Source organism: Chiloscyllium plagiosum, chromosome 19, assembly GCF_004010195.1.
Source record: "Chiloscyllium plagiosum isolate BGI_BamShark_2017 chromosome 19, ASM401019v2, whole genome shotgun sequence".
NCBI classification, from domain to species: Eukaryota; Metazoa; Chordata; class Chondrichthyes; order Orectolobiformes; family Hemiscylliidae; genus Chiloscyllium; species Chiloscyllium plagiosum.
Genome location: NC_057728.1, coordinates 30,998,557 through 31,010,065, shown reverse-complemented (window position 1 = coordinate 31,010,065; position 11,509 = coordinate 30,998,557). Strand labels below are relative to the sequence as shown.

At 38.0% G+C, this 11,509-nt stretch overlaps 1 protein-coding gene across 3 annotated transcripts; it reads left to right on the top strand.

Moving 5' to 3' along the window:
• Positions 1 to 240: 240 nt before the first annotated feature.
• On the top strand, positions 241 to 7,367 carry LOC122559383 (parathyroid hormone-related protein-like). Of its 3 annotated transcripts, none has more exons than XM_043708835.1 (5): positions 241 to 625; positions 1,178 to 1,250; positions 1,407 to 1,525; positions 2,231 to 2,745; positions 7,352 to 7,367. In XM_043708835.1, the coding sequence occupies exons 3-4, from the start codon at positions 1,419 to 1,421 to the stop codon at positions 2,715 to 2,717; spliced, it is 594 nt and encodes a 197-aa protein (XP_043564770.1). In that variant the 5' UTR covers positions 241 to 625; positions 1,178 to 1,250; positions 1,407 to 1,418; the 3' UTR covers positions 2,718 to 2,745; positions 7,352 to 7,367. The 3 variants fall into 3 exon arrangements, with proteins under 3 accessions (XP_043564770.1, XP_043564769.1, XP_043564768.1); XM_043708834.1 differs by lacking the exon at positions 7,352 to 7,367 and adding an exon at positions 6,215 to 6,492; XM_043708833.1 differs by lacking the exon at positions 7,352 to 7,367 and having other exon boundaries at positions 2,231 to 6,492.
• The last annotated feature ends 4,142 nt before the right edge of the window (positions 7,368 to 11,509 follow it).

Genomic DNA, 11,509 nt, shown 5'->3' with positions numbered 1-11,509 from the left:
TTCGGTTATTGGATGTAACAACATCATTTCCACCCATTATGCATCAAGCTTTGACCACGGGTTTTAACAACGGTGAGAAGGTTGGTCGTACAGAGTGTTCTCTCCCCAGTAATCCCTCGATTTCGTGTCCGTACTGTGCCGTGGAGACAAGATCTGCTGACAGAGGTGATTACTGACGCCAATCCAGCTCCATCTGCTGAGACCTGTAATAAAGTTTGTTTTTTTTAATAAAACCTTTTTTGCATTCCAATGCCAGATTTTTTTCATTTCCTTTAATGATTGGTCACATTTGTTGCAGTTGAGTGGTTCAGGATTAGTTTTCGGATGTGTTGATCTTCATCAAACCGGTTTACTCAAACGCAGATTAACGCGGTGTGATGTCAGAGAAAAGGTACTTATCAAGGCTCGGTCTCAATCCCCCACACAGAGACTTTGAAATCTCAGACGGCAGCGGTGCGAGAGCATGACTGGCAACGGCAAGGACAAAAGTCAGTTATTTTTGTATTAATTTAAAGTTTGTTCGGTGAAGTTCCTGTTTAAGAAAGAACATCCAAAAAGAATTACCGAACTCTTCAGAAATTTATTCAACCTTCAATACGGAATTTCGCTACAAGACGTTTATTTGGTGAGTGTTGGGCGGGGAGATATTCGACTGATTCAATTTCCTCGTATCGGTTTTACCAAGTCAGATCGTTTCCTGATATTTTGTAACGTATCCTTGTACTGGAAAACTGGTACTGTTGAAGAATTGACAAAAGTTTTAAGTGTCGATTATTATATCAGAACGTCATGTTCCTGTGAGCTTTAACTTTCCACAAGTCGGTGTTTCGCTAAACTTTTAGAGGTAAGATAATAAGCACATGCGCGCACAGTTTAAAAGGGGTCGGCACAACGCTGTGAAATAGTAGACATTTCCATTGCAACGCCTTTGGGTTCGATTGACCCTAAAGAGGGTTCCTGCGTCTTTAAATTAATGAGCGAGTTTAAATTCGGAGCGCTCCTCTGCGCGTCTCTGGCAGAGCAGAGCGTCCGCTGGTTCCAACCACAGTCAGCAGCGCTGCAGTTTCATCCATTCCGTACAATCCTGAAAAATGAATGTGTTTTTTATTTAAAAGACTCGTTAACGCGGCTGGTCAATACTTTAGCAATTCATTCCCCTCTCTATTCTCTTCAACAGACCACCTTAGGACGAATTGTGTCTTGTAAAGATTCCGATTCAACAACTCTTCGCAACAACTGACTACCTAGAAGTAAGTGAGGGAAGAGGGGTCCATTTACATGTGCAGCAGAACCCTGTTTTACAATTTTCACACTGTTCCGATTCACTATGTGGGAACACGTCTACCTTTAAAGGTTAAGATTCTATGATGCATTTGATTTTGACTCGCACATTCTCCTGTTTACAGGTTAAAGCAGAGATGTCGAATACAAGCCGACTGTTTGAGCAGCTAAGCTTTGCGATATTTATCCTGTGTTGTTCACTGTCCATATTTGGGAAGCCTGTGGAAGAAGTCTCCATTATGAAGTAAGTTTTTCTGTTGTGCTTTTATTCCCTATTTGTGACATATTAACAGAGATTGATCGCACTGACCGGGTTATACTGTACGCATAACGGATTCAAACATTGCCCTGTGCATTGCCAGAGATGAACTACAATTTTCCTTGTAACAACTGCATCTATTTAAATATAGCAATTGTGTCGGCTTTTCGCTAAACCGTGACATGTGATTTTGGGGGTACGTTTAACCCGTTGTGGCGAGTCGCGAAAAGTTTGGCGAATTGGTCAAATTGCAGACAATGACAAAGTGAAACTTTGCGCTGTCAACATCTTGGCTCAGTGTTTAATCCTTCTTGTAACGCAGCGCCCTAGCTCCAGCTGCGATAAGTGTGGACCGACTGCAAACGCTGTTCGACTTGGGAATCAACTGACTCGGGATCAAGTGTGTTTTACTTTCTATGACGTCGACTTTATATGTCCAGTTAGAGTTCACTTTCTACATTTTGAAAATAATTCATCATGAAGTCAAAGCGTATTAAAACGTTGACTCTAAAATGACTGCAGTCCTGTGTTCAGTTGGAATGCAGTTTGGATTGTACAGCTTTCCTCTTACGGTCGATTGGAATTTGATGGCTCAGTTTTGATGTGGTTAGAACTGGTTTGAACTGTGCTTGCGGCTGTGCCGAACTGTCTAATGTAAAATAATAAAAATCTCGTGTCTGTGTTTTGTAGGAAGAGGTCTGTCTCGGAGCACCAGTTCATGCATGACAAGAGCAGGTCTATCCAGGAACTGCAAAGGCGGATCTGGCTGCATAATGTCATGGGCGAGCTGCACACAGCAGAGGGCCGGGGGATGACTCAGTCACAGTCGCCCCCCCGCAACCCCAAACACCCAGCGACGTGGCCGGATTCGGCGGATCTGGCGGTGCTCCTCATCAAACTGGCAGCCAATAACAACAGCAACAACAATGAGGGCACCAGGACTCCGCTGGAACAGATACAAGATACCAACAAGCCCGGTCCTTTCAAATTCCAGAACTCGAGGAAAAATGGCAAGAGGAAGAAGCAAGGGAAAAACAACAAGCGCAAGGCTCACAGAGGTCGGGAAGTGAACAGCAGGAGGCAGACACGCTCTGTGGATTCCGAAATCGGGGATCCCAGTCTCGCAATCGAGGCTGAGCCGCTCGCCACTGCCGCCTCTGGACGGTTGTGGTACTGAGGGGCCAACCTCTAACATATAGCCCTAGGTAATTACTTAATATTCTCCCGATAAATGATCACAGACTCGCTTTAAAGGTCAGTGTTGTAGGTAAAAAAAAAACCGACAGCGGCAAATTACGACTGTCATGTCCGGTCAATAAAATCTGGTCACTCGCATCATGATCTCGGGCTGATGAGCTGCCAGATACAAGGAGCACAAGTCAATTCATACTCGAGTGCTCGCACCTTAACTCCCTTTTAATGTTAACAGAGGATTAGGTCCCATTCAACATTTTAAATTTGGTGCGTTCCAAATGTATTTTTTGCACCAGCCCTGCAGGTATATCATTCATCCCGCTCAAACCTGCAAGTGCTGTAAGACGGGGACCTCGAGGCTATCCAATGGAATTGATGGCAAGTCAGCATCCAAGTTACTTTTCTGATTTTCACATTCCGCTCAGGTGAAAGTGGCTGCCTTAGGGATTTAGTTTAGCTTGAATAGCTAACGAAAAAGGGTACTTAAACAGTGAAATCGTTTAACTATAGCCAGAGGCTGTAACGTGTTGGAATTTAATCGACTTTGTACAAACCTAATCCTTCCTAAAATGATTTACCGCTGCACTGATGCTATCATTTTTTTCTGACCCATTCAAGCCAGTTTTAGCTGTGCGCCAATAAAAGTTGGGATCAAATCTAAAGCCAAGGAGGTACTAGACCTGTGCAGAAATAAATTCTGCAACAATGAGGCTGATCACTAAATGGAGTGGAATTCCCATGTGGGCCAGCACGTTTAAAAGCAATTCAGATGAAGCGATCTGTTGTGCGTTTTTAACTTTTTACACTTAATATCACATGTTTTGAGAAAAGGCTGCGACCCTCCAAGACTCCTGCAATTTACAAAAAGTACAGAGGGTGTAGAGCCTTTGCAAACACTCGCGAAACGTCATCATACAGGAAGACTTAACACTTCACAGAAACCTGGCCATTGATACAAAGAAAACTGTAACAGAAGGCGAATAAAAATTTGGTCAAAATGGTAGGCTTTAAGGAAGGTATTAGATTAAGAGCGAGATTGAGAGGGTTGGGAGGAAAATTCCAGAGCTTCGGACCAAGATATGTGAATGCATTACCTGCTAAGTATTCGGAGGAATATAAAGGTTAGAGGAGATTGACCACAATTAGGAACACTCTGGCCGGCACCATCCCGTTCACAACCATATATAGTGCTTGCATTGGTTTTGTACATTGCAAGTACATATCTTGTTTTGACGCTACAACGTAGGTATTTCTGTCAGATAGGTTTTATAAAAAGATAACGATACAGAATTGCTGTGGCCATGACCATTGCTAACTGCAAAGAAACGTGGAGTGCATACTGTTTGGAAGAGGCAGCCTCAAATAACTTGGGTGAGGCACAGTGTGGGGTGTAACTCCAGCTTGATGTCAAATCACGCTTTTAGAAGTAGCTACAGGATTAGATGAATTTCTTGGATACTTATTGAAAAACAACAGGATAATTTAGACAATGTGTAATTGCTGGACCAAGTGTAAACTAATGCAGCATGCAATACAGGTGTAGTACAGCAGCTATTTTGAAAATTTGCATTTACATAGTATATTTAAAATAACGAAATTTCCAAGGCACTTAAGATGACCCTTATAATGCTTCTCTTTAACGATAAGCCACGTAAAGCAATATTAGAGAAATTGTGTAAAGAAGAAAATGTAACTTATTTTTAAAGAAGGAAAGGTGGGGAAGGAGGTAGATGTGAGGTTGAGAGAGTGAATTCCAGAGCTTAGGTCCTGGGTAGCTGAAGGCAGGCACCCCAGTGTTTGAACAATTAGAATCTGGGATGCTCAAGAGGTCAGAAATAGATATAAAGATATCTTGGAAATTTGTTGGGCTGCAGAAAATCACAAAGATTTTTGCACAATTTGATAAGGCCATGAAGGGATTGTAACAAGGATGATAATTTTAAACTTGAGGTGTTGGGAACTAATAATATAGATTAATGAATATGGGAAAACACCACTAGGTGCGAGTAAAGATACAAGTAGCAGAGTTTTGGTTGGCCTCAAGTTTAAGGAACATAAAATTTGGGAAGTTGGCTATGAATTTGGTGTAATTGTCAAACTGGAGATATGGATAAGCGTTTCAGATTCTGAAGAGGTGAAGGACAGAGTCAAGTGTGGAAACAGATGTGGAAATAGGTGAAATTAGTCATGATGCAGTTACATGGTCAGAAGCTCATCTCATGGTCAAATATGATCCCAAGGTGACAAACAAACCAGATCAGTGTCTGATAGTTTCCACAAGTCAGATGGTAAATGCATGAGATTGTCAGAATTAATAATAGAGCAGAGACAGTGGATTGTGATACAGGAATGCTACAATGTACCAGGAAATCACCGAAAGAGCGAAATGACTTAGAGTGGATTTACATGTTTAACTTTGTGAAAAACATTGAGAGAATTTGCGCAATATCTTTTGACTTCACTCTGATGTTAGATCAGATTCCAACTTTAGACTAGACTTCAATTACTTTTATTTACATTACATTAATTTGTACCAATGATACACTTTACCATGTGTAAGACTAAGAAAAAATCCATAATTGATGACTGTTCTTCACACATATGAACTCATGCATCTGCATCCAGAAACTGTTTAACTGAGCATTATTAATGTGCAAACATTATTTGATGAAGCATAACTGCTCTGATATTTACTTTGTGTTCTAATATCTGTTTTTGATTCATAGATTCATATTTTATAGGCATTAGGGTGTAAGTTAGTAAAGTAATATATGAAAACTATCCAATGTCCAATCCAGAAGTTATCAATATTTTCCAGTGGCTTTCTTTCACATGAATACAATGAACACAATTTAAAATCATTTGCCCTGCTGACCTGTTTGATTTACAAGAAAAAAGAAAATGTCCAGTTCATTCATATTTTACCATATTTTGTTTGATTTTGTAACTCTGCTTTTTGGAGATGGAGAACAACTTTTAATTTCAATGGTCAAAAGGTATCTAACCAGCTACAAGTTGTGACTTCTTGGAGTAACCTGCCAAGGAGTGAATGATTATTGTACATTGTAAACTTGTCCAATGAGAACTGGAATAAACTTGAAGGAACACATTTAACTTAAGCTTATAGGTTTTCTAGTATATTATACCAAATGACATCCATGCCTAGAACTCAAAATATAAACTAATAAGCATTCAATTACATTAAGCTGTAGAGTTTCCCATGTCATGGATAGTGTTAGGAGCAACATAGAGTGAGAGCCAGCAGCTTATTATGGAGCCTGGCCACTTTCTGTGGATGGGAAATGTAGAATAGCTATTCTATTAAAAAAAACCAACATGACTATTTGACATCTGAATAGGAATTCCCAGTTAAGTTTCTACTTATTGCAACACTATCAGTATAGTTGTTAATTGATCATATTTCTGTTTTTGTTTATTTTAAAATCTAAGTGACAGAAGAATTTTCCTTTTTTTCCCCAGGCAGGTCTGATATTCAGGAAAGACCGAAAAAATCTTTTGCAGTATTCTGTATTTGTGATCATAATTAAAGTATTAAACGTATTTATTGATTGCAAATATTTAAAAAAAACACGAGAATAAAGAATTGTGTACACTATGGAACTGTACATCGGTTATTATGAATATTTAAAATTCATGATTAATGTCACAAACTGTAATTTATTTGTTAATTTTTAATCATCTATTTATTTGAATTGTGTATCTTGGTGCTGCTAATATATAGGTATATTGTAAATACATGCACTTTAGAATCCAAGTAATGTTGTTAAGTGACCTGTAATAAAGAGTTTCATGGTTCATTGAATTGCAAAAGGAAGTAGTCCTGTTTAATAACACGAATTATACACATTACTGTATCATCTGGTGAATTTTTTTTTAAAAAGCAGAACATTTAGCAGTTATTTGGCAAAGACCCTCGTAATTCCTTAAGCTCTGAGTTGAAAGGTGTTTTTCCTAAGAGTAAACGAGGATTAGGTATAATAAGAGAGGGTAATATCATCCATCTCAAGCCAAAAATACTTCCAAAGAAGACATGGGAGTTCGCGGAATAGCGTTTAGGCGAATCATGGGCACACCTGCTTAGTCAGGAATGCTTTGTATGACCACCCAGAAACCTTTGCTAACGAAAATGCTAACTTCTGATTTTAGTTTGATCCATGGTTGTGAGATCGTATCTGAAGGGAAACTTACATTTAAATATAAAGTCTGACAGTCATAAAGTAGATTTCAGTGAAATAACACAGGCACATGACTAACCACATCAATCTATCGATCAGTAGGTTTTGCTATCTACATGTTAGTTTATGAAGCAAGAATTGAATAAATGAACTGATGAAAACCGCCGGCTTCCGTGTGCCAGTGGGTAGCACGGATCCGAGGTACATTGAGAAAAAGCAGAAAGTAATCTCCAAATTAAAACGACCAGAGTTCAATTTCAGACTTGAAACGATTGCATAAATTAAACTTTTTTTTTGGTTGTTGTTGCCGCGTTATCAAAGAGAGGTCAGCTGTGAGGGAAACATATCCGACTGTCCAATAAGTGAATTTAATGATCTAATCTAGGTATTTCATTTTACTTGTTAATTCCATTTTTTCTAGACTTCTACACAGCACACCGATGTCCCGCTCTTTTTGGTACTGGAAAGCTTCGTATTTAGGAGGCGAAACCAGCTTGTGTCTTTGTTTAGATCTAAATAGTACTTTATAAGTAATAATTAAGTACCTACTGAAGTAAATACTGCAAAAAATACCGACACGTACTGCGAGACAGTCAACATTATTATTCTTTGATTGGTACTGAGACTAAATATATAAAACAAATCTTATTTTGAAGTCGAACCTGATTCGTATTATATGTTTTTGCACACGTGTTTATTGTTGTACGTTTCTCATTCAAGAAGTGAATCTCAACATCTTTACTCTGAATGAGTAATTTTTTCTGTGTCAGACATCCACTTCTAAGTAATTGCCAAAATCAACTTTGCTATTAATGGTGAAAACCTGTACTTCAGATGAAGTCTGACTGGAAAGACTGACTCCAATACCTTTGCAATTGTACCACAGCGGCCCCAATTGGTCTATGGAGCAACACTTCTTAATTCAATTCCACATCAATAGTTTTAAATCGGGTTACAATATCTTCTCTATCCTCCTAAAACAAGGTCACGTGACTTATGTAAAGGTTTACTTTTAAGGGTCTGGAGTAATGCAAACACACTAGTAAACAAGCAAGTAACTTAATATGCCATAAAAGCTTTGACAGGTATATAAAATGCTGGAGATTAGTTAAAGTCAACGTGCCTCCGTTACAAGCAAAGATAACAGACATAAGTAAATGGTTTGATATTGAACAAATACGGCAGAAGTGTCTGCATGGTGAACAACATACTAAAATATTCCTCAAACAGTGCAGAAACAAAAAATAAGACAATAAGAAACTTAAAAGAAATGGCACAGGCGAAATTAATGGAATGAAAACAAAACCTACCAAATCAATTTGACTTAATGACTTATATCCTTTAAATTTTAAAAGCTCATTACAAAGTTAGTGGATGCCATTAGTTTTGATTTTCTGGAACTCCTTACATTTTGGAATCGTTCCCACAGATTGGAAGCCAGAAACATAACTTTGCTGTTCAAGAAAGGAAATAGAGAGAAAACAATTGCCCAGATAACCTGAGGACATTAGTGGGGTAAATGTGAGAATTGATTCTCAAGATCATGATACCAGGAATCATAAAAAAATCATAATATGATTACTGATTTGAAATACTGCTAGCCATTCTGTTGACTCAGTTGTCTGTTTTGTGATAGTGTGATGCCAATTGCGTGAGCTGAATTCCTGCACCAGCTGAGGTTACCATGAAGGACTCTCCTTCTCAATATCTGCCCCCTCACTTGAGGCTTGATGAGCCTTAGGTTAAACTGCCACCTGCCATCTCCTCTAATAAGAGAGCAGCCCTATAGCAACTTTATCTTAGTTTATTTGAATTTTCAAGTAGAAAATAGGACTCATTAGGTGGGTGAAATACTTGGCATGGATTGTGGATCTGTTACTTAGTAGAAAATGGATCAATTTCAACTTGGCATGTTGCAACAGAAGGAGTCTCTGTATATCAATGGCTTAGATAAGGAAACTATATGAACGTTAGTGTATCCTAGTTTACTGATTATACAACATCAGATGGAAAAGTGATCTGTGAAATGGATATAAACAGGCTCCAAAAGGAGACAGACTAGCTAAGTGTGCCAGAAGATGGCATGAAGGAGTGTGAAGTTACTTACTTTGTTAGGTAAAATAGAGTAACAGAATAGCTTGAATTGGTGAGTGTCTGGGGAAATATGGGTATTCAGAATGATGAATGTCCTTGTATATGAATAACAGATAGCTAACATGCAAATTTTATGAGGTAGTCGGGAAACAAATAGTACATTGGCCTTTATTCGAAAGAGTTCAACGTACAAAAGTGTAGAAGTTTTACTGCAATTATATAGGGTCTGAAAAATCCAAAGAATTGTGCACAATTTTGATCACCTTACCTAAAAAATAATATACTAATCTTGGAGGATATCTAAGATAAATTCACTGAACTTATTCATAAGGTGAGAGGAACAAAAACAGAAATTGCTGCGAATATTCAGCAGGTCTGGCAGCACCTGTGAAGAGAAAGCAGAGTTAAATTGACCCAAGATGTTAACTCTGCTTTCTCACCAGATTGAGTATTAAAGGGTTCAAGGGGTATGAAGGTTGAGTAGAAAAGTCAAATAGAGATATAGAATCAGCCATGACCTTGTAGAATTTTGCAACATATTCAAAGGACAGAATAGCCTCCTCATACTGATATTATTACTGAGAAAGTTATAGATTTCCATGGTAAATTATTAAAGGAGAACTGTCTTCAGAAAGTGGTAAAATGCTCTTAATTTTCAAACCAAACAACTCAAAATAATTTTCAGCAGGGGTGTCACACCAAAATGTTTTAAATCTGTTTATCATATAGTCAATTATAATCAAGAAAATAAAACTTTAGTGCTTTTCTTATGAAGAGAGTGCCACCTCCCGCTCCCCCCCCCTCCCAAATTAATTCTTCACAGTTGTATTTGTGTGGCAGACTGTGAACATATGTTGAGACTGGGGTGATCTAAGGTCAATCAAACATTTATAAAGCTGACATTAATTAAAATTTTCACTTAAATATCCAAAATAACAAAAAGAAACAGATTAAAAATATAATTTACAGATGTGCTTCGCTTATTTGTTTCTTCCAAGGTTAACTACACACATTGCCTTTTAATTGGGCCCAACATAAATGAGGGAATAGATTTGGAACATGGTTTTATACTCAATTAAATAAAAGGGAAAAAAGCAACATTAAAATGTTTGTTCCCATTCCTTAACTCCTCAATCTCATTCCTCTGGTGCACCATAATAATTGCAAAGAACATGCTAAAAGATGACCCAGCTTATAAATTAAAATGTATCAATATAAATCAACTTTGACTTAATGAAAACTATTCTCAAAAGCAACTAGGCAAAAATGAGGACTGCAGATGCTAGAAATCAAAGTCTAGATTAGAGTGGTGCTGGAAAAGCACTCCTCGGATGCTGCCTGACCTGCTATGCTTTTCCAGCACCACTCTAATCTATTCTCAAAAGCAGCAGAGTGGCTTGGGAGCTTTAATAATTGACTTACTTAAGCCAGAAAATGTGACTGTTTGGAGCGTAGTCACGTGACCCTTGGGTTACTCATAATGTAAACCTTAAGTAGAGCAAACCTGATTGTTTGCTGTTGGTTTTCTTCAAATCAGTGATTGCTTAATATCCACCTCCCCATAACAACATCATTGCTGCCAAGGGTTTACCCTCGAACTGAAAATAATGCTGACCATGGGCATTATATTTAGATCAACAATTATTGGTACTGGATTTAGGATGAAGAGGAATTATCCATGCAAAGAAAAAGATGCTGTATTGGTGAGACAGGCTCCTGGCACTGATCAATGTGCAAATTGGAAGTCAACATCCTCTGCTTTCATCCCTTCAGCAGGGCTGCAGTCCTCAGGTTATGCCCTTTACAAAACTGTATTTGAACTGCAGATGACATCCAGCACTGGGATAGCTTTATGACCATGACATTGAACAATTTTTGCAATTGATTCATTTTTAAGCATCATTAGTGGTAATTGTCAGTATACCATCTTTGCACATACCACTGCATCAAACAATTCACCACAGCCTTGATTATCAAGAGCAATACTTCATCATTTTTCCAAATGAAGTGCAAGAATAACAAGAGGAGGCCAGCATTTTAATCAGCTAGCTACATTCCTGAGAGCATAGGGCATCACTGATGATGACCATTTTTACCATCAGGGCCTCAAGTAATCAACATATGACATATAGCAGTATTATCAATAACTTATTAAGGTTATATCTAATAATAGTTGTGTGTTGTTGAGCAATGTCACATACCTCTATATAAACCTTTCTATTATAAATTCCATTGTCATTATTAAAAAACAATGAAAATCTCAATCATATAAAAGTAAAGTATTGCAGATGCTGGTGCTATGCACTAAAAACAGAAAGCGCCAGAGAAACTCAGCAGGTCTGACAGCATTTGTGGAGTGAAAAGCAGAGTTAACATTTCAAGTCCAATATGACTCTTTATTAGAATGGAATATCTCATTTCTGGAATACAGCCTTAATCCTTATAGAAACAGCTTTTAGCATGTAGTGACAAATTACAGTTTACT

Bases quoted from the DNA above. Each gene is read 5' to 3' on its own strand.
- LOC122559383 (XM_043708835.1), top strand. From the start codon at position 1,419: ATGTCGAATACAAGCCGACTGTTTGAGCAGCTAAGCTTTGCGATATTT. The intron at 1,526-2,230 runs GTAAGTTTTTCT...TGTGTTTTGTAG, and splicing joins GAAGAAGTCTCCATTATGAA to GAAGAGGTCTGTCTCGGAGC.